General features: G+C 40.4%; 1 protein-coding gene across 1 annotated transcript in view; it reads right to left on the bottom strand.

Annotated features, from left to right (window-relative positions):
• Positions 1 to 25,335, bottom strand: part of LOC102495054 (fibrillin-1) — a gene marked incomplete at its 3' end in the record, with an annotated part of 283,471 nt that overhangs the window by 122,652 nt on the left and 135,484 nt on the right. The window contains exons 7-10 of the mRNA XM_014584254.2: positions 22,007 to 22,132; positions 11,558 to 11,683; positions 5,518 to 5,676; positions 617 to 796 (exon numbers count right to left, since the gene is read on the bottom strand). Coding sequence (XP_014439740.1) covers positions 617 to 796; positions 5,518 to 5,676; positions 11,558 to 11,683; positions 22,007 to 22,132 — 591 coding nt within the window. The remainder of the gene's footprint in view (positions 1 to 616; positions 797 to 5,517; positions 5,677 to 11,557; positions 11,684 to 22,006; positions 22,133 to 25,335) is intronic.

Below are 25,335 nucleotides of genomic sequence, written 5' to 3'. Positions count from 1 at the left end.
GAAGAGTAACATTGAAACACATTAAAATGATTTGTAACTATAGCACCTTTCAGCAGCACTTAATCCGACAGTCACAGACAAGGTGCTGAGTCATAAAGGCGGGAGGACGCTCTCTGGGCAGAGGTCATCTGGTGCCAACAGAGCATATTTCCATATTTCCCACCAGCAGAGACCCTATCAGCACTGCGGCTGCAGGCTGCTCTTCTGCCAGCTTCTCCTTGCCCCATTCATCTCCCTCTCAAGTCATGATTTAGGGAAATAAAAAAAGGCAGTGAGTTATTGGTATTTAACTACTTGCAAAACTGCTTGGCATGCTATATAACCCAAAGTACAATCTCGTACCCCCTCCATAAAATCTTCCTGTGAATTAGATTTAAATCTCTCCCATAATTCTCCCACAGTTGGCTGGAAATATCAATAATAAAAGGACACTGATCTCTGGAGTATACGAAAGCCTCCCATTTTTCCTCATGCCATAAGAAAACTGAGAAGCTTGAAATACAAGAAATATAAACTAAAACTTTAATCTAACAATTGGTGGTCGATGACTAAAGCAGCATCAACTAACATGTAAACCAATGGATGCAAGAAAAATAACTGAATGTGGAATTCTTACTTGATGGTTCCCGAGATGGATATGGATATTCCACTGGTGGTCGAGGGATCAGAATTTGGGGTCCAGGAGGAAAGCCAGGAGGAACAGGGTGGACTGGAGGAATGGGGCCCAGGGGTGGGGGAGGATATTCTGGTCTCCCAGGAACCACCATAGGCACAGAGCAGAGCTTGTTGAAATCCTCTGGAAAAACAGAACACAAACAGAGCACAATAGCTGAGCTGTAGCTTGTATCATCAGCCCGTAGAAGTCATCTTTCCTTTTTAAGGAACTCTTTCATAAAATTGACCTTCAAACCACCAAAGTCAATTGAAGAAAGTGAAAAAAATGGCTGATTTCTTTTCCATTTTTAATATCTTCTGTAGTAGCCATATTGGAATAGTCATTCAAAACCAAAACAAACTCCCCAGAGTATGTACATACAGCCCCTCCATAAACCCAGAAAGTTTTTTATCTATATCAAAATTTAATTTAATAGGAAATATAAAATGCCACTTTCTCTATTGAAAGTGAATCTCAGAGGGCTCCATAGAGCAAACATTAAAAAAAAAACTTGGATTTTTGCTATTTCTCCCTTTTTTTAAAAAAAAGTTTAAGAGAGATTTTTGCTATAGGACACATGTGCTCACCAGAGAGACAGAGAGGCAGAAAGTAAGAAATCACCCCCCGGGGGGGATGGCCACACCGCAAACCCTTCTCCTCCATTCTCCTCTTAGGATTTTGATCACACACACACACACATGCACGAACACCTGGCGTGAGTTTTAAGCTGCTGGGTCCGGGACTTGAACCACAGTCAACTACATGGGAGTCCACTGATGTAACCATTATGCCATCTGCTGGTCCCTTGCTTTTTCCCTTTTATGTGCAATGTGAAACCATTTGGAGCCGTCAGTAGGGACATGATCAGATAAATATTTTTAGAAGATCAGGTTTACTGACACATGGAGAAGGAGGGAGGCAAGGATGCTGCAAAAGATCGAAGGTGAGAGAGAGAGAGAGACAGCTGAAAAAGGGAGGCAGTGACAGAAATGGTCAGAAGTGAACAAGTGTGAAACCTATTTTAGAAGGTGAAAATGGCAGAGTTGAGGGAACAAGAAATCAAGAGTGATTTCTAGTTTTCCGGTTAAGCAATTGAGTAAATATTGGTGCTCTTGCTTGAGAGAGGAAACCTTATGGAAGAGGCAGGTTTGGTGGGTAGAATGGAGGTTCCACTTTGAACGTATGAGTTTTGAGGCACTGGACATCCAAGGGCAGATATCAATATGCAGGTGTTAAGAGATGCTGAAGCCTAGAGGAGAAGTCAAGATGGATTTAAGTTTAGGAGTCCTTGGGGGAGAGGTGGAATTTACAGCCATGGGGATGCATCTACGAGTATGACAAGTAAAGAGAGGAGAGTATGGAGACAGTGTCCTGAGGAACACTCTTTTGTGAAAGATAACAAAGCAGATGGAGGAGAGGCCCATGCGGGGAAGAGAAAAACCAGGGGGTAGTGGGTCTGGTCTATGTGTCACCTGATGATCCTTTGAAGTCATTCTCAATTTCTCTAGGATTGCACATTTTAAGACTGATTACTATTTCTTACAATTTCAGGTATTTATGAGAATAAATCATCTTTATGTTTGTGATACATTCTTTAGGCTTTTAAAAAAAGTATTTTATGGAAGGGAACTATTTATATTATTCACTTTCATGTTTCCAAAAAATAGCTCTATTTTATTGCAGTTCCCTCTGTAAGTAAACTAACCATGTGATTTTAAAATTTGGGTTTTTTTTTTCTTTCTTGCCAGGATATTGATAATATTATTACCACAGCTTGTTGGAGTACAGTTACATGGTGACTTTCCCATACTTCCTATACTAGTTTCAGCCATTAGTAGACATTAGGCTAATGTTTTTCTTATCCTCATAGACCAAAATTCACCTTATTTGAAGACACTGTAATATTTCTTACTGAAAGGCATTCGTAGTTAAACCCCATGGGACATTCTGCTGCTTTACCCATCGCTAAACACACGAGCTACTATATGCTTTGCTGTTACTTATAGGTCCATTTCTGAATAACCTTGGACATTTCAAACTCGGGTCAAATTTACATTATCAGAGACTTCCATTACTGAATTTTCATTATTATTTACCTAGAATTTCAACCCACCACAGAGATTCTGTAGTCCTTCACTGCTTTTCAAAAATATTTCACATTGTATGCTTTCCTGACTCAGGATGCCATAATCCCTTTTGTCAGACCAAGGTGACTCTTCCTATAGAATTATCACCTGGGCATGCCACATTCATTATTCCCTAGGTACCTGCTTCTACCAAATTTCGACCACTAAGACCATGTCGTCTTGAAGTCAAGGATCATGTCTAACTCATAACTAATTCTCATCCTCAGCACAGCCCTGCAAATTATGAAGAGGAACTAATTAGCTACGTGTTGGATTTCATTGAATGGCAACTATGAAGGGACTTACTTTACTTAAGTGGTCCACACGGAAGGGCAGCTCCCTGAAAAACCACACAGAGGAACCTGACTTTCTGCTTCACTTGTTCCCAGGTAGGTCTTTCCCCAGGCACCTATACCTGCTCTAGTCCTTTTTCTATATTCGAGGCTTCAATACAGGGAGGAATATACAACAGTAGTACAGATTTCTAAATTTAAAAATGCATGATTAAAAGTGATTCTCTTGGGGTCAGCAGGTGGCATGGTGGTTAAAGCACTGGACTCCCCCATGGTCTACTGCAGTTTGATTCCTGGACCTAGAAGTTTGCTTTCTCACTTTCTTTCTCTCTCTCTCTCTCTCTCTGTCTCTCTCTGGTGAGCACACATGCCCTACAGCAAATTTTAAAAATTACTAAAATTAATAAAATAATTTTTTAAATAAAAAATAATTTAAAAAATAATTAATAATTTTTAAAAACATGATCCTCCTGGTATCCAAGCCATATTTCCCAGTAGGAAGTCACGTGCTTCTATTTATCACTGTGCAGTGACCCACTAAGTGGTCTCCTAGTGAACTAAAGAGGGTGAGAGTTATATGTTGGGTTGTTGGAAAAGTTATGACACATTTCTGCATAGAAAAACAGAAAAAGTATGTCATGACTTTTCAGACAACCCAATATTTAGGCCACAGACAGTGAACAAATCAGACAGAACATAGGACGTGTTATATGTCCAAATATATTGAAAGATTTCATTGCTTCTTTAATCCATACAGAATTCTCAGCAATAAACACATTTTATTGTAACATCTGTGAGCAGCTCTGTAACCCATGATGACAGGAAATCCACGTCCTATGAAGAGCACGCTATAAAGCGTGCTTTGCCTTCAGCCATCCTCACATTCATCATCTCTCCTATATGCCATGATTTAAATGCACTTTTCAGGAATCAGGTGAAGGGGCAGCTAGAATCCCACTTTTTAGCTAGAACTGGTGGGAAAGATGGCACTTAACATGTTTTTCACTTTACCTGAACATCTCCTCTAAGCACGATTTTGCTAAATCTGTAGAAGTATCAACAAAACAAAACAACCATGAGAAATACGGAGCTAAAATAATGAGAGTTCCTAATGAGATCTATCAACTAGTGAAAAAGCAATACATGAACGAGATCAGGCACAAGGCAGAACAGCATAGGAGTTGTGTCACAGCCATAGTGCGGACCAGAACCACTGGGGCACAAGACACAAGGGAGCGTTTCCAGCTAGTCCTTCACAGACAAGAGGATGTGTCACCACCAAGGGTGGCAGGAGTGGGAGCAGTAAGCAACTTCTGAAATGGGCAGAAGTTTTAGGAATAAGGAATGGAATGAGTTTGGAAATGTGTGGACTGCATTCGAGGAAAACTCAGTCATACTACCGCACTAGAAAATTAAGCTACTATACAGATAAGAACTAAATTCAGATCATACTTGGGGACTCTAACTGCTATGGCTAGTAGTAAAATTTTCTTTCCAAGAAAAGGTGTGACTTGGACAGCTAGGTATTGCCTGAGCCCATCCTGGGGAAATTTTTCTGGGTATCTTTCTTTACATCTTTCCCAGACATAATTTTTTAACTTAACTTCAGATGAGTTATGCTTCAGGAAATGTATGTGGTAGATGTGGATTTCAGGGGAACCAGATAGGAGGCTACTGTGACAGTCTAGAGAAAATAAGCTTTAATTGAAAATAAAAGGCATAGGATAGGCAAAAGAGATATTGTAGGGACCAACAGTTGGTGTATTGGTTATGTTGCTGGACTCCCATGTAGTTGACTGCGGTTCAAGTCCCAGACTCGGTCGGGCTTAAACTCACGCCAGGAATGTGTGTGCATGTGCCCAAGATTTGAGGGGAGAATGGAGGAGAAGCGATTGCAGTGTGGCCATCCCCCCAGGACATGATTCTCGCTTTCTGTCTCTCTCTGTCATTCTGGTGAGCACATGCGCCCTATAGCAAAAATCCCTCCCTCCCCCCCCCCCCCCCCCCCCCAAAAAAAAGGAGCGATTGTAAAGGAAAAAAATCAACAGGACTCAGCAACAACAACAAAGGGTAAGAATCAAATGTTAGGCAAAGAAGAAACATGTGTCCTGAATGACTCACCTGAAAAGTTCTAGGGCAGCTGTGTTTCACCCTACAAGCTTTTGAGTGTGATGTGAGAACCAAAGAAATATGTGAGAATAAGAGAGAACAAGAACTTCCTGAAAAGTTCACTATTCAACAGGAATAAACAAGCTAGGGAAGAAGCTAGGGTACCTGAAACTAGGACTCAGTATAAAGACTTCTGTATTTTCCCTATTTGTTACCTGGAGAAATCTCTCTCAAAGTCATCTCATAGTTTCCATCAGATCTGCATCATGCACAGTGCCACTGGGCTTGTGAGGGCTAAGTTGGCTATTCTGCAGATAATTGGAACGGCTCTTACCAGTTGCTCTGATGGGACACATCTCAGGGGCGACAGTGACCCCTGGAGACCAGCAGCGGCCGAGGTCACAACAGCACTGCATTTTGGTTATGGACTGTGGCAACTGGTTAGAACAGCGTCCGTTCGCCAGCGCCGTGTAACAGTATCCTGGACGAACATCTGAGGGAAAAGAGAAACACACACACACACATCATTGAGATCAAACTAGTGAAAACACTTCCCTGCCCAGTGCCTCCACACCTCACACTTCACACGCTAGGCAGGATTAACTCACACGCTGCCCCCTGGAAAGGAAGCTGTGAGGGCCATGCAGGAACAATGCTCGGTTGAGATCCCTTGTCTCACACCTTTTGCCCCTACATGCTGGTGTACTTGGCTAGAGGCCCACATTCCACACCCAAGGTGGGAATGAGTGATTAAAACCATATGCGCCATAGGAAAAGGGGGTCAGAAAATCACTGGTGGGTACAGTTAATTATAATAAAGACATGTCTATACTGAGGAGACACTGGGTCATCCTTGCTTTCAAACTACTTAATTGAGTCAGATTTTGCCCCTACATGCTGGTGTACTTGGCTAGAGGCCCACATTCCACACCCAAGGTGGGAATGAGTGATTAAAACCATATGCGCCATAGGAAAAGGGGGTCAGAAAATCACTGGTGGGTACAGTTAATTATAATAAAGACATGTCTATACTGAGGAGACACTGGGTCATCCTTGCTTTCAAATTACTTAATTGAGTCAGATGTGTGTTGTTTTTTTGTTTTGGTTTTGGTTTTGGTTTTGGTTTGGTTTTTTTAAGGAATGAGCCAGTTTTCAGTCAGATCCAATGCTTATTAATCAAGATTTCCTTTTGTCCTGGGCCCTAAGGGATTTTATAAGGTACTAATTGTTTACACATTCAACATATCCATGATTCCAAGTGCTTTTTCTTATAGGATCCAACAGTTCTAGAAGGAATTTCTGTTTTTGGCAGAAAGGATTTTTCTCAAAGCAACATGGTAAGACACATTTCTATATATCACTTTTATTGGGTTACATCATGTCTGACTGTCATGACATCTGACACACTGCAGTGTAACTCTGGGCTATCAAAGGGAGCTGCTGACAAAGGAAAAACTGAACTTCTCCATATACCTTTGAGATATTGTCATGAAATGAAGGAGGCAGGTAGCAAAATGCAAGATGTCTTTATCTTCCTGACAGATGTGGAGAGTATACCTCTCCTCAACTAAAACACATGTTTGTACAGTTCATATTAAATGGTTAGGAAAGTAAATAATAGCTTAAACATGTTTACCATTTAAAAGCATGTAAGTGGTATGTCCTTTCATAAAACAAAAAGTTCTTGGGACCAGCAGTTAGTGTAATAGCTATGTCGCTGGACTCCCATGTAGTCAACCATGGTTCGAGTCCCGGACCAGGTGGCTTAAACTCACGCCGGGCGCATGTGTGTGTGTGCCCAAGATCCTGAGAGGAGAATGGAGGAGAAGGGATTGCAGCGTGGCCATCCCCTCTGGGGGGTGATTTCTTGCTTTCTACCTCTCTGTTTCTCTCTGTCTGGCGAACGCACGCGCCCTATAGCAAAAACCTCTCAAAAAAAAAAAAAAACACACACACACAAAACAAAACAAAAAATGTTCTTCACAATCAAAAATCCAACCCTATGTTTCCTATAGGTCTGAATATTAAACATTAAGTTTGCTCATGGAGGGACATAACTAAAATTGCCATCACCTACACCATTCTAAAGAACACAAAGCCTTCAAATCTCAAGGGGTCCAATAAGTTAATCAAATGGAATAAAATTTAAAAAATAAGGCTAATGTAGAAACATTAAAAAGATGAACATCAAATGAAGAAGGCTAAAACAAACTGAGACAAACTATAAAAGAAAATGATGGGTCAGCTTTAAAAGGGGGCAAGATTATTTCTGAAAAGTACTTAAAACCACAGGCAAACATAAATGTGCTTTCCAGAAATTTTTTTTTCTGGTTCTGGTCCCTGCGCCTCCAGTCAGACCAATACTCTCAGCAGAGAGGCAGAACAAGTCTTATCCCAGCCCGGTCTAGAATAAATGGCTGGAGAGGGGGTGTGCAAGACGAGCACACTCTGGGAGACCACAATGGCATCTCCACTGAGCAGAGGGCAGAGTAGACCTTCCTGTACCCTAACTTGTAATGATCTGAAGCCAGTCATACTTTATATACTCAGAAATTAGTAAATACTTGGGGTATGGAAACCAAAGGCTATTAAGCATGGGGAGAGATATTCAAAACTGGCTCATATCCCAGCTTCAAGTGAATTTGGTGGTCAAAACCTAAGATAAACACTTGACCATATTATGTAATTTGTACATATAATTTTCATCATGGGCTATCTTTCAGACCAAAACTGGGACCTACAGCTGCCAATGGCAAACTGTTAATGGGCTGATATCTATTATTTTGCAAATCAACCATGATAATATGCTACTGCCCGTCTGGTTAAATTAAATAATACATCAGTTGACTAGAGACTCTTGTTCAAAATGGTGAATGTTAGGGCTGAAAAAAACTGTGAATTGCATTTTGGTTACTGGCAGTCCCTGGTTTACACATGGTACCTGCACATACAATAGTCATTTTGGTTTTTGTACTTTTCTTTCTTTCTTTCTTTCTCTCTTTCTTTCTCTTTCTTTCTTTCTTTCTTTCTTTCTTTCTTTCTTTCTTTCTTTCTTTCTTTTTATGAAGCAGAATTTTTCCTTAAAAGAAAAGAAATGTACGCATTTACATAACTTTAAAAGGACGACTTTAAGATAATCTGAAGACCAGTGGAAGCAGAGGGTGAACAAGACCAGGATTTGGAAGGCATAAAAGGAAGTAGGAGAAACCATAGACACCTTAGTCCATTTTAAACCTGCCCTGGCCAAGACATCTGGCAGAAAAGGAGAAGGAAACCTTCCTCCTTACTCACCTTCAAATCACTTGACCCTTACTCTCAGGACCCAGAAATCACATTATATAAAAACAAATATATTATGGGTTAATAAGTATTTGTAGGTCTTTCCAGCCTACCACTAGACCTCCCCTAACCAATCATTAACACTTGTGTCCAACGAGGAACACGGAGTTATGAGGCCCACACTAGGTACAGGGCATCTTTATGACCACTACAAATGAAAGAGAGGCACTAATTTGAAAGGGCAATCCCACACAGTTTATTATAAAGGGTCAAGGGAAGATTACAAAACAAAAAATGAAATAATACTGCAAGAGCTTAGAGTACAAAGAAAGTTTGGGGGCAGGAGAAAGTGGTGACAGAGCTAACAGTTGGCATTTCAAGGTCAGACGAGGAAAATATATCATTATCCACATATGAGACTTTTTATTGCTAGATTCACTAATTATGAACAACCCACTTACATACAAACCTCAGATTTGTTCGTAAATTGGGAACTATCTGTATTTTCTTGACATTAGGGATAATTTTGGGGGTCCCAATGGTTGGGGAAGGCAGAAAGGTCATGTGGACCACTTATATCACAAGCTGCTAATTCTGGGTACAATAAAGTTCCAGGGAGGAGAAAGAGTGCTTGCCTGTGAGAATGACAGAGTTGACTCTATTGCTATTCCTGAGAAGGAGGCATTGGGAGAAATTTGGACTGTGCACTCTGATAAACCTGAGATGGAATCCCAGCTCCCTCACAAATTATCCCCTTTAACATCTGACCAAATGATTTATCTAACATCTCCAAATCAGCTTCTTCCATCTACAGCATTCTGTTGTGAACATTAATTCAGATCATTTAAATAAAATATCTCACACCTACAAAGTGATCACAAATCTTAGCTTCTTTCCCTTTCTTCAGTGCAAAAATTTAGTATGATATATTTAATTGAAAAAAAAAGCATTTTTAAAATGTAAATTATCTGGGCTGGCAGGTGGCATGGTGGTTGGGGTACTAGACTCTCACACGGCCGATGGTGGTTCAAGTCCCAGACCTGGCAGCTTGCATCTCATTTTCCCTCGCTCTCTCTGGTCAAATTAAAAAATAATAATAATAAATAAAATAAAATTTAAAAAGAGGTATTTCACATAAAAATGTAAATAATCTGATATGTAAATGTATTTTAATCCTTGTAATGTAGTTTGGGGTTCTTTTTGAGGGTTAAAAAAAGAAAACCTACCTATTGTCTGGCCTAAGTTTCTGGTCTCCTCTCTGCTAATTGTGTCCACTGGAGGTCATGTGCTGACTGTGACAGTTTGGAAAGGAAAAGGGCTCCACAGATGGCACTTGCCATTCTCTCACTGAAATTCCAGTGTCTGTGATAGACCCTAGAAAGTCAGGCAATCTAGACGCCACTGATATTCTACAGAAAAGTCCAGAGAAGTTGTCCTCACTAGTTATACTTATGCAAATGTCAGCTGTCAGAGCCTGCCCTCAGCGTTTATTTTATGTGACTAAGTTCAAAGCAATTCAGAATTTCAAGTGCAATTCAATTTTGGTTTGAACTCATGGCCTGTGGAAGACATGAATCTGAATGTCTTTGAAACTAGGAACCAGAAGCAAGCATTACAAGACAGCATTTATCTTTCCCCAAAGCCACATGCCATGAGATTCCTAGCTTATCTTAATAATAATGAATTATTCAATTTGATATTGGGCAAATACTTAAAGAGAGCCCACTACATGCAAGAAGTATGCCGAAACCAACCAGATACAAGGGTAGCAATTACTAGTCATTCGGGAAACTTTTTTCCCCCTAAAGAATTATTTATTTAATTCCATTTGTTATTGTTATTATTTTTTAATTTAACCAGAGAGAGAAAAAAGGAAAGTGAGAGAGCAAGCTGGCAGGTCTGGGACTCGAACTGTGGCCAGCCATGTGAGAATCCATCGCCTTTAACCACCACACCATCTGCCAGCCCATCTTTCATGAAGACAATTTTCAGTCTTTAATTGTTAAGTTAATTAGGAAGATTAAAAACATACAGACTCAGAACTTCCCTATGAGGCCATTTGGGAGAAGCATATCTTCAGGTAAGGGAGAAACTGCTTTCACATAAGATTTGCGATGGCCTCAGAGAGAGAAACCCTGGGCAAAAGCAAGAAAAGGAGCTGAAAGTGCGGAGACGGCTTTCTGAGTAGTGAAATACGGGTGGCCAAAGGCATGAAGGGACCCACTGAAGGTTCATAGGGTGCTGAGAAGCCGGGGCTGTGCTGATCGGCCTGTGCAGTCCAGAACGCTGTGATTTTTAATCTGAGTACTAGACTCTGAGGGAAGTTTTCTCTAAATCTGGGAGTTGTCAAATGTATTTTTTAAAACAACAGAATCCCTAACTTCATTGATACCTTATGTGGAAGACTAATATCTACAACAGATAAAAGCAGAACTGCCATGCCTGGAGTGTGTGTGCGTGTGTGTGTGTGTGGTGTGTGTGTGTTGGAGGGGCAGCAACAGGAGGACTTTCCACTCAGTTCTCCCCCTTTTCCCTGTCTCTGTTCCCAACCTCAGCAGCCCTGGGTGTGTCTATAGCATCTGAAGGATCTACTGAACACAGACTGAAAGCCGTCTTCATGGAAAACTACTAGAGGTTTTTGAGCAAGAGTATTGTTTAGTCAAAGGACTATTTTAGGAAGATAAGTCTGAGAAGATGGATTGTAGAGAAGCCAGGGAACAGGAAGACCAATTAAGAGATTATTGCAAAATTTCAGACCTAAATTAACCTAGGTCCTGGGAAATGGCTAAAGGTGGAGGTTAAAACAGAGAGACATGAGGATAGTGCCAGAGTTTGGCACTCACATAAAACAATGTTCATTTATAGACTCTGGATATCTGTGGAGTATCCTAGACAACCCCCCCTCTTTTATGGAAGCAAAACATCCCAAAACAAGACCACAAGATGCTCCTGTTCTTAAAAAGGGTGCTCAGCTATTAAACACACTTCCATAAATGTACATTCAACATCGTATGAGTAATTACAAGCCCCCTTTAACAAACTTGTTTAGAAAGATGTTCATACAAACCATGTCTGCTGCTTATAATTAAACCTACCTACACATCTGGTACCATCAGGAGAGGTGTAAAAACCCGGGGGACATTTGCAGAAGTAGCTGCTGACTGTGTTTGTGCATTCACCCCCATCACAGATACCAGGAATAGTGCTGCATTCATCAATATCTGGAACAGAAGAAAGAGTTTCAGCATCAAGAGAACATGGCCTAAAGCTGTTCATCACTACAAGGATTTGGATGTAACACTGGTTCAATGATGCCTCCAGAAACATCTATCTCCACAGAATAAATGCTGCACAGGTAACAGTCCATTGAGAGTGGGTGTTGCTTCTTTCAAGACAGACTTACCCAAGGGATTTCCAAACTCGCAAGATTAGAACAAAATTAATCAATCTTCTTTAAAATCTAAAACTGTGTACCATTGTTCCACCAAGCAATTACAATGTACTGATATTCTAAATGTCATTTATCTTCCAATTTTGTTTTCCCTGTCTCTCCCTGTTTTGCATTGAGTTAAACTTCCCTACTGATTATTCTATATTCTATATCACTTCTTGCATTTCTTTTAAAACTATTTTCCAGAAAGTAGATACTTATAAAATCCTACAGAGAAGGCCATGTAGTCTGAGCACTGACCAAGACATGGTCAACTTTGGTGACCAGCCTCAGTGTCGGAAGTGCCACTCTGATGTTGTCGGTGGCATCCAGTCTACTGTTACTATGGCCTCCTACAGGCTTAGTGAACTGTGATGGACAATGGGTGGTTCGCCCAGGTCACCCTTTAAGAAAGGACTTGTCTCAGGTGCTAGGAGTGCTCTCAAAAGACTCTCAGCCCTCAGCACATTCAAGGGCTGCCTGATCCATACTCAATGACCAACTATGGAGGAGGAATTAAAGTTTGGTCATCTCAACTCACTGGGGGTTGACTCTGAAGGTCCCTCCAGTTCCCCCAGTTCTGGAATGGGCTGAGGCTGTCATGAGCTGTACCACAGATCACCTTCTTCATTGCACACTCCCACCTCTTCCCCTTCTCATCTACAGTGCTGATTCCAAGGACATCCCCCAGTAAATATTCTAAATGCTACGGAGGTCATAGCTGGAGTCAGTTCTCAGGGCCTCCCACTGGTCTCCTCCAGGGAAGCACAAATATGACCATTCCTCCAAGAGGGGCTTTCCAAAGCCAATAGATGAGGCAGCAAGAGGGGAAGAGATGAAATTGCAAAGTTCCTGCTTAGGCTAAAAGTGAACAGAGAGCACAGTCATCTGTGTGGCCTCCTCTCTAGGACCAGTACAGCTTTCTACATGGATCTAGGGACAAGTGGGTTTGAACCAGGCCTCCTGGGAGTGCTGGAATAGCCAGGCTGACAGCTTTGAATCTCAGGAAGGCTTAGAACCTCAAATTAAGATTTCTTTCCTAATCTAAGCACTGTTCTTCATTTATAAGCAAAATCGAGCCCCAATGGACCAGATTCAAACAAGTTCATGGTTAGTCAAAAAGGAAGAGTGACACTGTTTACAGGCAGTTTAACCTTTCTAAAAGCAAAATCACCATTCTTCTATACTGAGCTAGAGGCTAAACCAAACAATGTGGCAATGCTTACATTAAAGTTGATGCTAACCTAAACAGCATTGTCGTTGTGAGATTGTGTAATGGTAAAAGTGCATGTTCTATTCTGACAGACATAAATTTCACTGGCATCAGTGAATGAGTCAGGCAAGGAAATCTCCAGGGCAGAGCCCAAGGTTCTAGAAGAAGCACAATATCTCAATGCACATTTTAAGACACTTCAACATGGAATCTTCTTTATTTCCCCTGTCACAGTTCTATTCAACATAAACAACAAGTATCGCAAAGAGCCTATAGGTTCTGGGACCAGCAGTTGGCGTAATGGCTATGTCGCTGGACTCCCACGTAGTCGACAGCGGTTCGAGTGCCAGACCCAGTGGTTTAAACTCATGCCAGGCACGTGTGCATGCGTGCCCAAGATCCTGAGAGGAGAATGAAAGAGAAGGGATTGCGACAGGACCATGCCCCCTGGGGAGTGTGTGTGCCTCTCTGTCTCTCTCTGTCTTTCTGGTGAGTGCATGTGCCCTATAGTGAAAACCTCTCCAAAAAAAAAAAAAAAACAAAAAAAAAGAGCCTATAGGTTCCAAACCTCATCCGTAAATAGAGGGTGATATCACTATAATACATCATTATAATATAATATAACATAATAACATTGAGGAGACAGCACTTTTCTCAACGTGTCCCTAAAAAATAATGTTTGAATCATATAATTCCTGCCCAAGATTACAAGGGGAGAAAATGTCTGTTAAAAATGGATTTTCTCAACCTGTTAATATTAGGTTGTCAGGAAAAGTCATGATGCATTTTTGTATAGAAAAACAGACAAATACATCATGCCTTTTCTGTGAACCTAATATAAATGACTGTTACCATCATTATTAAGGCCTCTTAAAACATACATCAATAGCCAACGGGGTTAAGTGACAGCATATTATCAGAAAAAGTTGCTTTTTCTTTTTTAACTGCTAGAGAGTACATGCTAGAGGTTGAAAGGAGAAAGCACCCTCAGCAGGGTGTGGTCACGCTGCAATCCCTTCTACCCCATTTCTCTCTTCTGTAGGGACACTGGGCATGCACATATACCCCTGGTATGTTTTTCTAGTCACCAGGGCTGAGGCTCAAACTACGGTTGGCCATGTAGGATCTGACTCTTACCACTAGGCAACAAGGTCAGCCCATAATTTTTTTCAAAAGCTCAATTACCTCTGGCAGGATGGAGAAACTATCCTTTACACTGGCTGGCTTAGATTTGAACCCTTTACTAAAGGTAACAGTTACAATAAGAACAAGAGTTCACACGTGTTGGGTGCCTGGCAGGCCCAAATGCTCTCTGGGTGTCAGCTCATCTAATCCACGTAATGTAAGCATGATCGCAGGACCTGATTCCTACACCCCTAAGGCCCAAGCACAGCTCCTACATTACACCGATGCCTTCAGTGAACTGACATGAGTAAAACTCGAAATAAGAGCAAAGAGGCTCATCATTTATAATGTGATGTTCAACCCAAGCCTCCAATTGGCAGGGGCTCATGGGGGCAGGAGTGATCCCCTGGGTGTCTGCTGTGAGAAACCAGCAGGTCAGGAGCATACCTTCCTGATCTTCATAAATATAAAATGGGACTGTTGAAGAAACATCAAAGCCTTTGAGATTTTTGTGACTGGTTTCTTTAGTTCCACCTAATGAGTTTGACAGTCACTGATATTGTTGGATCTATCAGTAGTTTGGTCCTTTTTATCGCTGAGTTGCATTCTGCTATATGCTTATAGCACATATTGTTCATCACGCCAATTGTTGAGTTATTGTGAATAACATTACTCTGAACAAGTCTTTGTGTGAGACAAGTGTTTTTATTTCCTTTGGGAGTACACGAGCATGGGATTACTGGGTTACCTGATTAGTGTAAGTTTAGCTTTCTAAGATACTGCCGGTTTTCTAGAGTGTATCATTTAACATTCCCACCAGCAGTGTATGACAGCACTCAGTATTGTCAGTCTTTTTAATCTTACACATTCTGTTGGGTGTATACTGGTATCTCACTGTGGTGGTTTGTCATTTTTAATGTAACATCTTAATGATATAGGAGGCTGTACAACTCTGGTTTCAAACCTTCTATATCCAAGTTAGAATCCATTGCAAATCTCTTTTTCTCTTGTGGTAATTAATCCAGATCTCTTATTCTATGTCTTTTTTTTTTTTTTTTAGAATAGCTTTTCTTGGGGACCAGCAGTTAGTGTAATGGCTATGTCGCTGGACTCCCATGTAGTCGACCGCGGTTTGAGTCCCAGACCCAGTGGCTTAAACTCACACCAGGCACGTGTGTGTACATCCCCAAGATCCCGAGAGGAGAAGGGATTGCGACGTGGCCATCTCCCCGGGGGGTGATTTCTCACTTTCTGTCTGTCTCTCTCTCTGTCTTTCCAGCGAGCACACAAGCCCTATAGCAAACACCTCTCAAAAAAAAAAAAAAAAAAAAGAATAGCTTTTTTTTAAAAGTTTGCTGTGTCACATGTGTGATTGCTAGAGAGGACGGAGGGGTGGGTAGAAGGTGAGAGATCAACTCCCACAGGGAGTGACCGTGCTGCAGTTCCTTCTCCTCCATCCTTGTCTTGGGATCTGGGGCATGCACATGCACCTGGTTTCGAGGAACTGGGTCTGGGACTTGAACTGCAGTTGGCCATTGGGATCCAGGTGCTTTGGCCTCTGTACCACCAGCTGGCTACTTGGAATAACATATTCAAACATATTCAAACATATTTAACTCTAAAAGGTTTTTAAATATAGAGAAAATAGATGTATCTATGTTTCCAGTAAACTGGAACACCACAGAATATTTATTGATGTGTGAAGAACAGTGCTACGAGGGACAGTAGGTCATGTGGAGATTGAGGCAGCTGGATTCCACATGGCTGAATCTCCATTTAGAGCCCCAGGCCTGGTGGCTCAAAAATCACACCAGGTGTGTGTGTGCCCATAGTTCTAAGGGAAGGGTGTGGGGGAGAGTTGTGGCATGGCCACTCCCTGGGGGAGGGGTGATTTCTCACTTTACTTCCCTTTCTCTCTCTGATTCTCTCTCTCTTTGGCAAGTGCATGTCTCCTATGACAAACTAAAAACTAAAAAAAAAAATAAAATACTGCCTTAAAAAAATACTCATTATTGAATATTTATCTTGTTCCAGCATCTTCTAAAAGTTAAAAAAAAGACTGCAAAGCCCCCTTCCTGTACCCTCCTCAGTGACACATCCCTTTCCTTCAAGTATCCAGAGCCTTTCTACTTTCCTAAGCCATCCTGCCTCTCAGTCCCATTGCCTGATAACAATAAAATCAAAACCAAGAGTTCTGAATCACCACTTTCGCTGTCGTGGAAGTTCCTAATAAGAAAAGGTCAGGTGTAGGATCTTGAACTAGAACCACACTCTGACACTCATGCATACTAATTTACTATTTCTGTAAGCTCTCACCCCTTGGTATTTACTCCCTCCAATAACATCTCAGGAGCCCCAAGTAAGATGGAACTGAAGAATGGTAACTTTGAAGCATTTCTGTAAGTCAGTGTGCACCAAATGCCAGCCATAAACACCAATCAGTCAGAGAAGTCTGGTAAGGAGAGGCTTAGCTGGAAAGAGCTATTTCTGTGCCCTGGACACTTCTCTCCATTTTGCTGAGGTGAGAGAGAGAGAGACAGAAATGCCCCAAAGCAGCTATTCCCTGGCAGCTGCCCACGATCTCACTGGCGTCTTGCTGTAGCCTGAGAAGAAACACAAAAGGTAGGTCCCTTCCCTCCCTACTTGCTTCCCTGTCCTTTCTTCTCACTCTTCCTTCTCAGCCTGTACCCGCTCTTCTTACTAGAACCACACTCTGACACTCATGCATACTAATTTACTATTTCTGTAAGCTCTCACCCCTTGGTATTTACTCCCTCCAATAACATCTCAGGAGCCCCAAGTAAGATAGAACTGAAGAATGGTAACTTTGAAGCATTTCTGTAAGTCAGTGTGCACCAAATGCCAGCCATAAACACCAATCAGTCAGAGAAGTCTGGTAAGGAGAGGCTTAGCTGGAAAGAGCTATTTCTGTGCCCTGGACACTTCTCTCCATTTTGCTGAGGTGAGAGAGAGAGAGACAGAAATGCCCCAAAGCAGCTATTCCCTGGCAGCTGCCCACGATCTCACTGGCGTCTTGCTGTAGCCTGAGAAGAAACACAAAAGGTAGGTCCCTTCCCTCCCTACTTGCTTCCCTGTCCTTTCTTCTCACTCTTCCTTCTCAGCCTGTACCTGCTCTTCTTAGGCATTCTTTCAATCCTAGACTACTTCTCCATCCTGGGGGTGGGAGGGTTCCTCTAGCAGCAGGAAGGGAAGGAGTGTAGAAGGCAGGTGGGATGGAGTTTGGTTCCAAATTGGGGACAGGCATGAGTGGGACATTCAGCTCTTCAGAAGCTTCCACCAAGATCTTAGGCTTCATAGAGGAAACCAGTTGACCTGATCTATCTAGATTACGTACAAAATGAGAAAAACTAAAACTAAAAACGGTGGCAGTGTTTTAAAAGTAATGTTACTTATGATTATGGATGTCATGGAGCCTGTGATATTAGCATTATGTTATTATTCAAACTCAACTCGGTGTAAAACGTGCGCTAAAAAAGTAAGTAAATGGATTCTCCAAGTCACGTGGAGAAAAATACCAGCTGTACTATCGCATGCAGGGTTGCCCCACGTATGCCAGTTGCCATGGCTTCTTCTTCACACGTCAGTTGTCTGGTTGCAACTTGAGAATAACGAGAAGTGTGAAGACAAAGTTCAGATGGTGGAGCTGGAAAGAACTGTCAGATACCACCTTGTTCAGCCTCATCGTTTGGAAACTGAGGTAAGGTGGAGATGGTAATTGACTCACCTAGAATCATACAGAGGGTTAGGGACTTTTCCAGGGTGAGGTCCAGGCCCACTTTTTCTCCATCTCTATACTACAGAGACTGTTCATCTACTTGTATAGAGAGTCAGTACCCAGAACAGGGGTGGTGAAGGGCTTGGCCCAGTCACAGAGGATGGAGCCATATCCGTGGCAATGAGGTGAGCTGCCCCAGGAATTCTCCTTAGTGCCCAAGAAGTTAACAGTCCCCAAGTACCCATCAGATAAACAGGCCATTGTTTTGGAAAGGAGAAGTCCTGAGGTTTTTTGGCTGACGTGTCAGGGGGAGCATGGACTCGAGCTACATTTTTACAAAGGTCCTTGCATCATGTCGTGCTGTTCTAATTGCTAAAGACTGGGCTGACGATAATCTAAATCCCAAAATGTGAGTGCTTAATTAGGAATCCAAGGGACTTCTTCCAGAAATAAAAAACTTAATCCCTTAATTACACTTTTTATTTCTTAATTTCCTCCCACAGTAACCTATGCAAATATGGACTTGGTTTCAAACAGGAAAAGGCTCAAGCGTCCTTTCAGCGTGCACAAGCCATTGTCAGCGGAAAAACCAACAGAGAAGGTGGGCGTGAACTCTGCTTCCCTTTCTCAAATACAGCTATGACTCTCAACCTTTTTCTTCCTAAATGTATAAGAATTTAATAACTGTTATGCAAACACTTTGGTTTGTTAATCTACATTTCAAATGTATCTAAATCATATGCATTTACATAAAATGAGGGTCTTTTTTTTTAGAGTATTTTAGTAAGGAAGAAAAGGAAGATCTCCTAAGAAGCAATTTAAATAAAGTCATTCTTAAATCTGTGAGATGAGAGTGAGGGTTAGCATCTTGTGAATTTGCTAAAACCAATTGATTGCATTGCCATTTTTTAAAAAGTATTGTAAAAAGTATCTAAATCCTTCCTCTCCAAGTCAAGAGGAAGATACATTTAAAAAGCCACAGGGAATACAGGGCACAGAACCCCTCACATATGCCTGACCATCTTCCTAGGGCACATATAAGTTCCCTTCCCCTTTCAGTGTTTGTGAGCTGAAAAATCCGGAGTCCCTCTATTTACCATGCAGAGACCATCTATGCCCCAAGTTACATGATTCCCATAGTGAGATTGTAACTGGTAAAGTGCAAGGGAGTTTAAGAAAGGGACCCAGCGCTAATAAGAGTAGTTCTCAAAGGACTTTCTGATGTCTCTCTTACCACAGTAAGACAGACAAAGAATGCTCAAACCAGCCTTCAGGTCAGAATACATGTAGTACTAACAGGACATTCATGTCTCATATCAATTTTTCATAGAAAACTTTAAAAAGAGAAGGTGGGACATAGCAGAGGGTGGGGGATGGGGAATCAGGGATGGCAAGACAAAGGGCAAGGTATGCAGGACGTAAGAATTGGAAAATTATTTGCTGAGAACATATATGTGGATGTACTTGATTGAGACAATGCACAGTGTATTTTGGATGGAAAATTCATTTGTGTGTTGTGATGGTGTAAAGTGAATTAATAAATAAATAAATTTAAAAAAAAAAAAAGCCACAGGGAATACAGGGCACAGAACCCCTCACATATGCCTGACCATCTTCCTAGGGCACATATAAGTTCCCTTCCCCTTTCAGTGTTTGTGAGCTGAAAAATCCGGAGTCCCTCTATTTACCATGCAGAGACCATCTATGCCCCAAGTTACATGATTCCCATAGTGAGATTGTAACTGGTAAAGTGCAAGGGAGTTTAAGAAAGGGACCCAGCGCTAATAAGAGTAGTTCTCAAAGGACTTTCTGATGTCTCTCTTACCACAGTAAGACAGACAAAGAATGCTCAAACCAGCCTTCAGGTCAGAATACATGTAGTACTAACAGGACATTCATGTCTCATATCAATTTTTCATAGAAAACTTTAAAAAGAGAAAAAAGCTCATCCTCTAAATTTAAGGTTATAGAGGATGGCAAAGAGGGAAAATTATTTTTTTTTTTTAGCCAAAAGTTTTCTGTTTTTATCTTGCTACTGACTTTAATATGTAGCCCCCAAAAAATAAGAGTGTGTGTCTGTGTGTGCACGTGCAAAAAGATTAAGTAATTCTCAAACTCAATTTTTGGCCCACTGGATACACAACCATAATAGGTTTATTAATGTTAAAAAAGGAATCTGAAATATTTTTTCCTTAGTCTGAGCATTAGATCTGCATCTTCTGTTTAATATACATCTATAGACCATTCCTGGCAGTTATAGGATTGCTCTGCATGAAAAACAAGAGATAAAACTAATTCTGGGTCAGGTTGGAAACTACTATAATTCTAGAAAACAAAACACAGACCAGACAAGTCATATAGACTATATTGCTCTAAGTCTTGACTATATCTTGAAGCTAAACATATTACATTGAGAAGGCCTGAAAAATGTAAGGCCCAGCCCATCGCTGTTGTGAATTCTGCAAAAAATAGACCTTAATACCTTATTAAATTATTGCCTAAGAGGATAGGTAGGATGATATTTGAAAATTTCTACCATCACGTTTTAAATAGTTTCAAATATTATATTAAGAAAGAGTTGAATTCTTTCCCCCTTCCAGTATCAACACTGTTTAAAACTTAGAGCTATAATACACCTTCTAAAATATATTGTCCTACAGTCAATTTTGCTATTCTTTGAAACTCAAAATGGTTTTAAGAAGCTCTCCTTCTTCAGAAAGTACTAAAGTATTTTTCATAGCTACCTCAAATAACCCTCACATGTTCAAGAGTACAATACTCATTATAAATGCTATGATGATTAATAACCCCAAACAGCTCCAACTCATGAAGATAAGTCTATCAGAGTTAGATTATTCCATTTCAGATCTTACATGCAGTTTTATGAACTGGACCTTAAATTTAAAGCTGTCATGCACTTGTATGATACACCATGGCAACCAATGAAGGATGAATCCAAGTCTAGACAAATAACTTAGAATGCACTATTTCTCATTGCTGTATGGAGCAGTAGCATCCAGGGATAATGACAGTTCATCCTCCAGGAGAATATATACAACAGCAACTGTTTTCAATAAACCACATGTATTTATTTAGATCATACTATGAAGAATAAGCTGAGAATGAAGGAAAAAAAAGGTTTTTTTTTCTTCTGAGTTTTTAAAGAGATGTGTCCTTGAAAACGCTGTTACTTTTTTTTTTGGTCAGCCATTACCATGTATTGGGTTGTAGGAATGGTCATGACACATTTTTGCAGGGAAAAACAAAAATACATAATGACTTGTCTAATAACCTAATATAACTTACATGCACTTGTCAAAAAACAGAGCATTCTACACTGCCTACTTATTTTCTGGATGCTTCTCTCTCACAAAGAAATTATTATTATGTTGGGAAGCCAGGCCTCTTTTTGGCAAATAGCAGTAATGGCAAATATGAGCACATCCTCTATATTCGTATTCTTAGGAGCTCAATCTATAAACTAAATGCAAACATAAAAAATTTACCTCAAGTTATTTTTTGGTTTGAGTAACATTAAAAGATTTCTATTTGTTAGGCATATATTATTCCCTAGAGAAGAAAATCCTAAGCTTGAACTAGAAGCATAAATACAGAAGTTAATAGATCTCTCCAGCCTCACCCACCACACAAAATCAAACAGATCTGAACTAGAAAAACATCAGAAGATATATAATTCTGAATGATATCTAATGATCGATTTTAAATTCATGACTTTAGAGCTATACGAAAACATGTGTCTTGAACATTTTAAACCAAATATTGCTTCAAAAATACTGCATGTTTTAATATTTAATTAGATTCAGATGGACCTCTTATTTTGGGTCTATAAAAGTGGAAAAAGCTGCAGGGTTTTTCTGGTTCAACAGCAGACAAGCATATGATTTCTGGTAAGGATATGGTATTTACACATTCATGGGGATGACAAAGACAGAAAGATTTAGGAATAACGTGCAAAGAAGCTTGTCACTGATGCTGAATTTTGCCTGCCCTTCTTAAGTGCAAAGCATGAGATTTCTTACCTTCACATTTTTGTGACACTTCATTAAATTTGTGTCCAGCAGGGCATTTGCACTCAAAAGACCCAACAGTATTAATGCAATTTCCTCCTTGACAGAGCCCAGGGATGGCCTGGCATTCATCCACATCTGTCGGATTTTAAAAGGGAGAAAGAAAGATTCATATAAAATTCACTGTAGAAGAAAATGTGATAGTTTGTCCACAATTATATTACCATATTTATGTCAATGAGTTATTTGTCCAACACAATATTTGGTATATAATGAAAGAAGTTATTTCTCGAGATTATATTATGTAAAATAATGTTATTAGCATGGTTTGACTGATAATGTTGCAAAAGAAGCTACACATATTCTTCACATTCTCATCTTCCATCATGTAGAGGAGAACATCTGTACTAAATTTCATGGGTTTTATTACATATGCAATGCTACAGTTTGAATACATCCCCCAAAATTCATGTATTGAGTCACTGTTAACAGAATTAAAATGATGAAAACTTAATCTGATTATAGTGTTATAAGGTAGAGCCTTGCAGAAGAGACTAGTGATTGGGTGGTTAGGCCAGGGCCTCCATGATTGAATTCTGGTGGGTTTATAAGAAATAATGAGAGACTGTAATGGAACACAGACCAGGGTCTCTCTGCATATGCCTGCCATCCTCTCTGATTCTCTTGGCCATATTGTAACCAGTCTGCTGGCAACCTCATACCTTTAGACTTGTCAGCCACTGGAACTGTGAGTCAAATAAACCTCTATTCTTTATAAATCACCTAGTCTTGGATATTTCTGTAAGCAATACAATAACAGACTAAGCCACAGAGTAAAGTACAAGAATATAATGATAAAAAGTTCATTATTCACTGCCTTGTTTTTATCTCCTGCTTGACAATACTAACCAGAGTTATTTGAGAAGTTCTTGAACTCAAAATGCAATATATTTCTTTTTTAAATAATTATTTAATTTTGCTCATTGTCATTATTTTTTTTTTATTTTATTGAAGTCGACCAGAGAGAGACAGAGAAAGAGAAGGAAAGTGAGAAAGCAAGCCACCAGGTCCAGGACTCAAACCACAGTCAGCCATGTGGGAGTCCAGCCACCTTAATCACCACGTCATCTGCTGGCCCCAAGATGCAATATATTTCTACAATGAAAATATCTTTGAGAGTTGCACTGAATGATTTAGTTAAAACAGAATTTACTTAAGGCCCATCATGCCACATAGGACAGCTAATGTTTCGATACAGTGAAGTAGAAAATCTTTAACTTACTTTCTAGAGAATTGTCTTGCACAGTGAAAATTAAACAACTCAGAAAATTAGGCTCAGAAGTGAGAGATCTTCAGGTCAACTTGCAGTCTCAACTGCAGATTTACCTTGCTGGTACGGCAGTTACCAGAGGGAATCTTTTAAAATCTAAGTCAGAGCATGTCTCTCCTAGCTCAAAACCCAGGTCGATGCTAAGTCCTAGAAAACTCTACACAACCCTACATTTCCACTCCTGCTCACTCTTCTCTCACCACTTGGCTTTCTCAAAACCACCTAGATAAGCCCTCCTCGGGGCTTTGGTGGGTGGCCACTCTGCCTGGAATATTCTTTCTTCAGAGAGCTGCATAGTTCACATGGTCCCATCCTCCAGGTCTCTGGTTTAGCAGTGAGCCCTTCTGTAGACAGTCTCATAGTCTAATAAGAATCACCAGTCCTCTGTCTCTTACCACCCTTCTCGCTCTGCTTTGTTATTTCCAGAGGATTAACTAGCAACTGACCTATTTTATATCTGCTTGGTTCATTTTGTGTCACAAATCAATCATCTTCAATCTAAGCTTACATAGAGCAGAGGCTTTGTTTTGTTCACTGTTGTATTTCTAGCACCTGTAGTCTCATCTGTAACCCCAAATATTAACTTTCTAAGAAAAGTAAATCTTCTCAGGCTTACTGCATTCAGTTATGAAGACTGTAAAAGTACATCTACATTCTTTAGAGTCATAACAGAAAAATATAATTTCATAAACTTGTTTATAAAACAGTCTAGCATTTCTTCCTCTACTTGTAGAGAAATCTGGAAGCCAAGCGTATTCCAGTTTCACTCTTCAGTGAGTGAGGAAACAAGGTGATTGCCACATACAAGCCTTCACTCTGCACTCCTGAGATTCAAGTGGGCATGCTGCTACTGAGGGAACAACCTCCCTTGGTGTAATGTGTCACTTACCATTTTAAATGGAATGTTCTGGCCCACACATTAATGCTTATATGTGAAATACATTTAGGTTATATTTTGTGCCCAATTTCAGTTTTTATCTTAGACTGGAATGTTCTATTCTCCATATGTTGATTACGTTGATTAAAATGTTATTTGAAATCATGATTTACACATAGATAAAACTAGACAGTCTTGTTGACTGTGATTTTTGGCCAATAAGAAATAGAAGTGCAATTTTCCACTGGCCAGCTGTTCCAACACTGCAGGTGGAATAAGCTCCTTTATAAACCCAGTTTCCCAAAGCCCTTGAAAATCTGGTCCAAAAAAACACCAGTAGAAAGAGATGGCCCCACACTAATGGGAGACTCTCTCTGAACCAAACAAGAACTTCATTCTCAAAGTGGCGATATAACTGCCATTTTGATTCTGTGGGATTTTTCCCCCACAAATTTTCTTTAACACCCCCCTCTTTGTTTTTCCTTGGATGTTGAATAGTATAATTAGGAAGGGACAGGAAAAATCCAGATTGTATGCAATGAATAGCAAGCAAAAGAAAAAGCAATCCTTCCCTCACCCCATTCCTACTCTCACTCCAATTCTGTTAGTTAACACCGTACTCCCTGACAGTGACTCATGGATGAGCAGCCAGACACTCAAAGTCTAGCTTTCTGGTCACTATCAGAGAGTTGATGCATATTAGCTAATTTCAGAACATAGAAGCTAATAGCTAAAGTCACTGGAACTTAAGGCTAGCAGGTGGTATAGTGGTTAAGATGCTAGACTCGCATGTAGTCAACTGCAGTTCGAGTTTCGGACCCAGTGGCTTGAAACTCATGCCAGGCGCATATGTGTGCATGCCCAAAATCCCAAGAGGAGAATGGAGGAAAAGGGATTGCAGCATGGCCATCCACCCTGTGGGGGAGGGTGAATTCTTGTTTTCTGTCTCTCTCTGTCCCTCCAGTGAATGTATGAGCCCTACAGCAAGAATCTCTCTTTAAAAGAAAAGGTCACTGGCACTTTCTAAGAATTAGAAAAACAAGAAAGAATGAGGAAAATAATTTCCCTCCCACCAAAGGGGGGGGGTTAAATTTACTCTTAATTTTATAAAAACCCCACCCATTAATAATAGTA

The sequence above is a fragment of the Tupaia chinensis genome, unplaced genomic scaffold (assembly GCF_000334495.1).
Source record: "Tupaia chinensis unplaced genomic scaffold, TupChi_1.0 Scaffold146140_1, whole genome shotgun sequence".
NCBI lineage: Eukaryota > Metazoa > Chordata > Mammalia > Scandentia > Tupaiidae > Tupaia > Tupaia belangeri.
The sequence above is the reverse complement of the archived record's forward strand: the minus strand, read 5'-3'. Positions and strand labels throughout refer to the sequence as shown.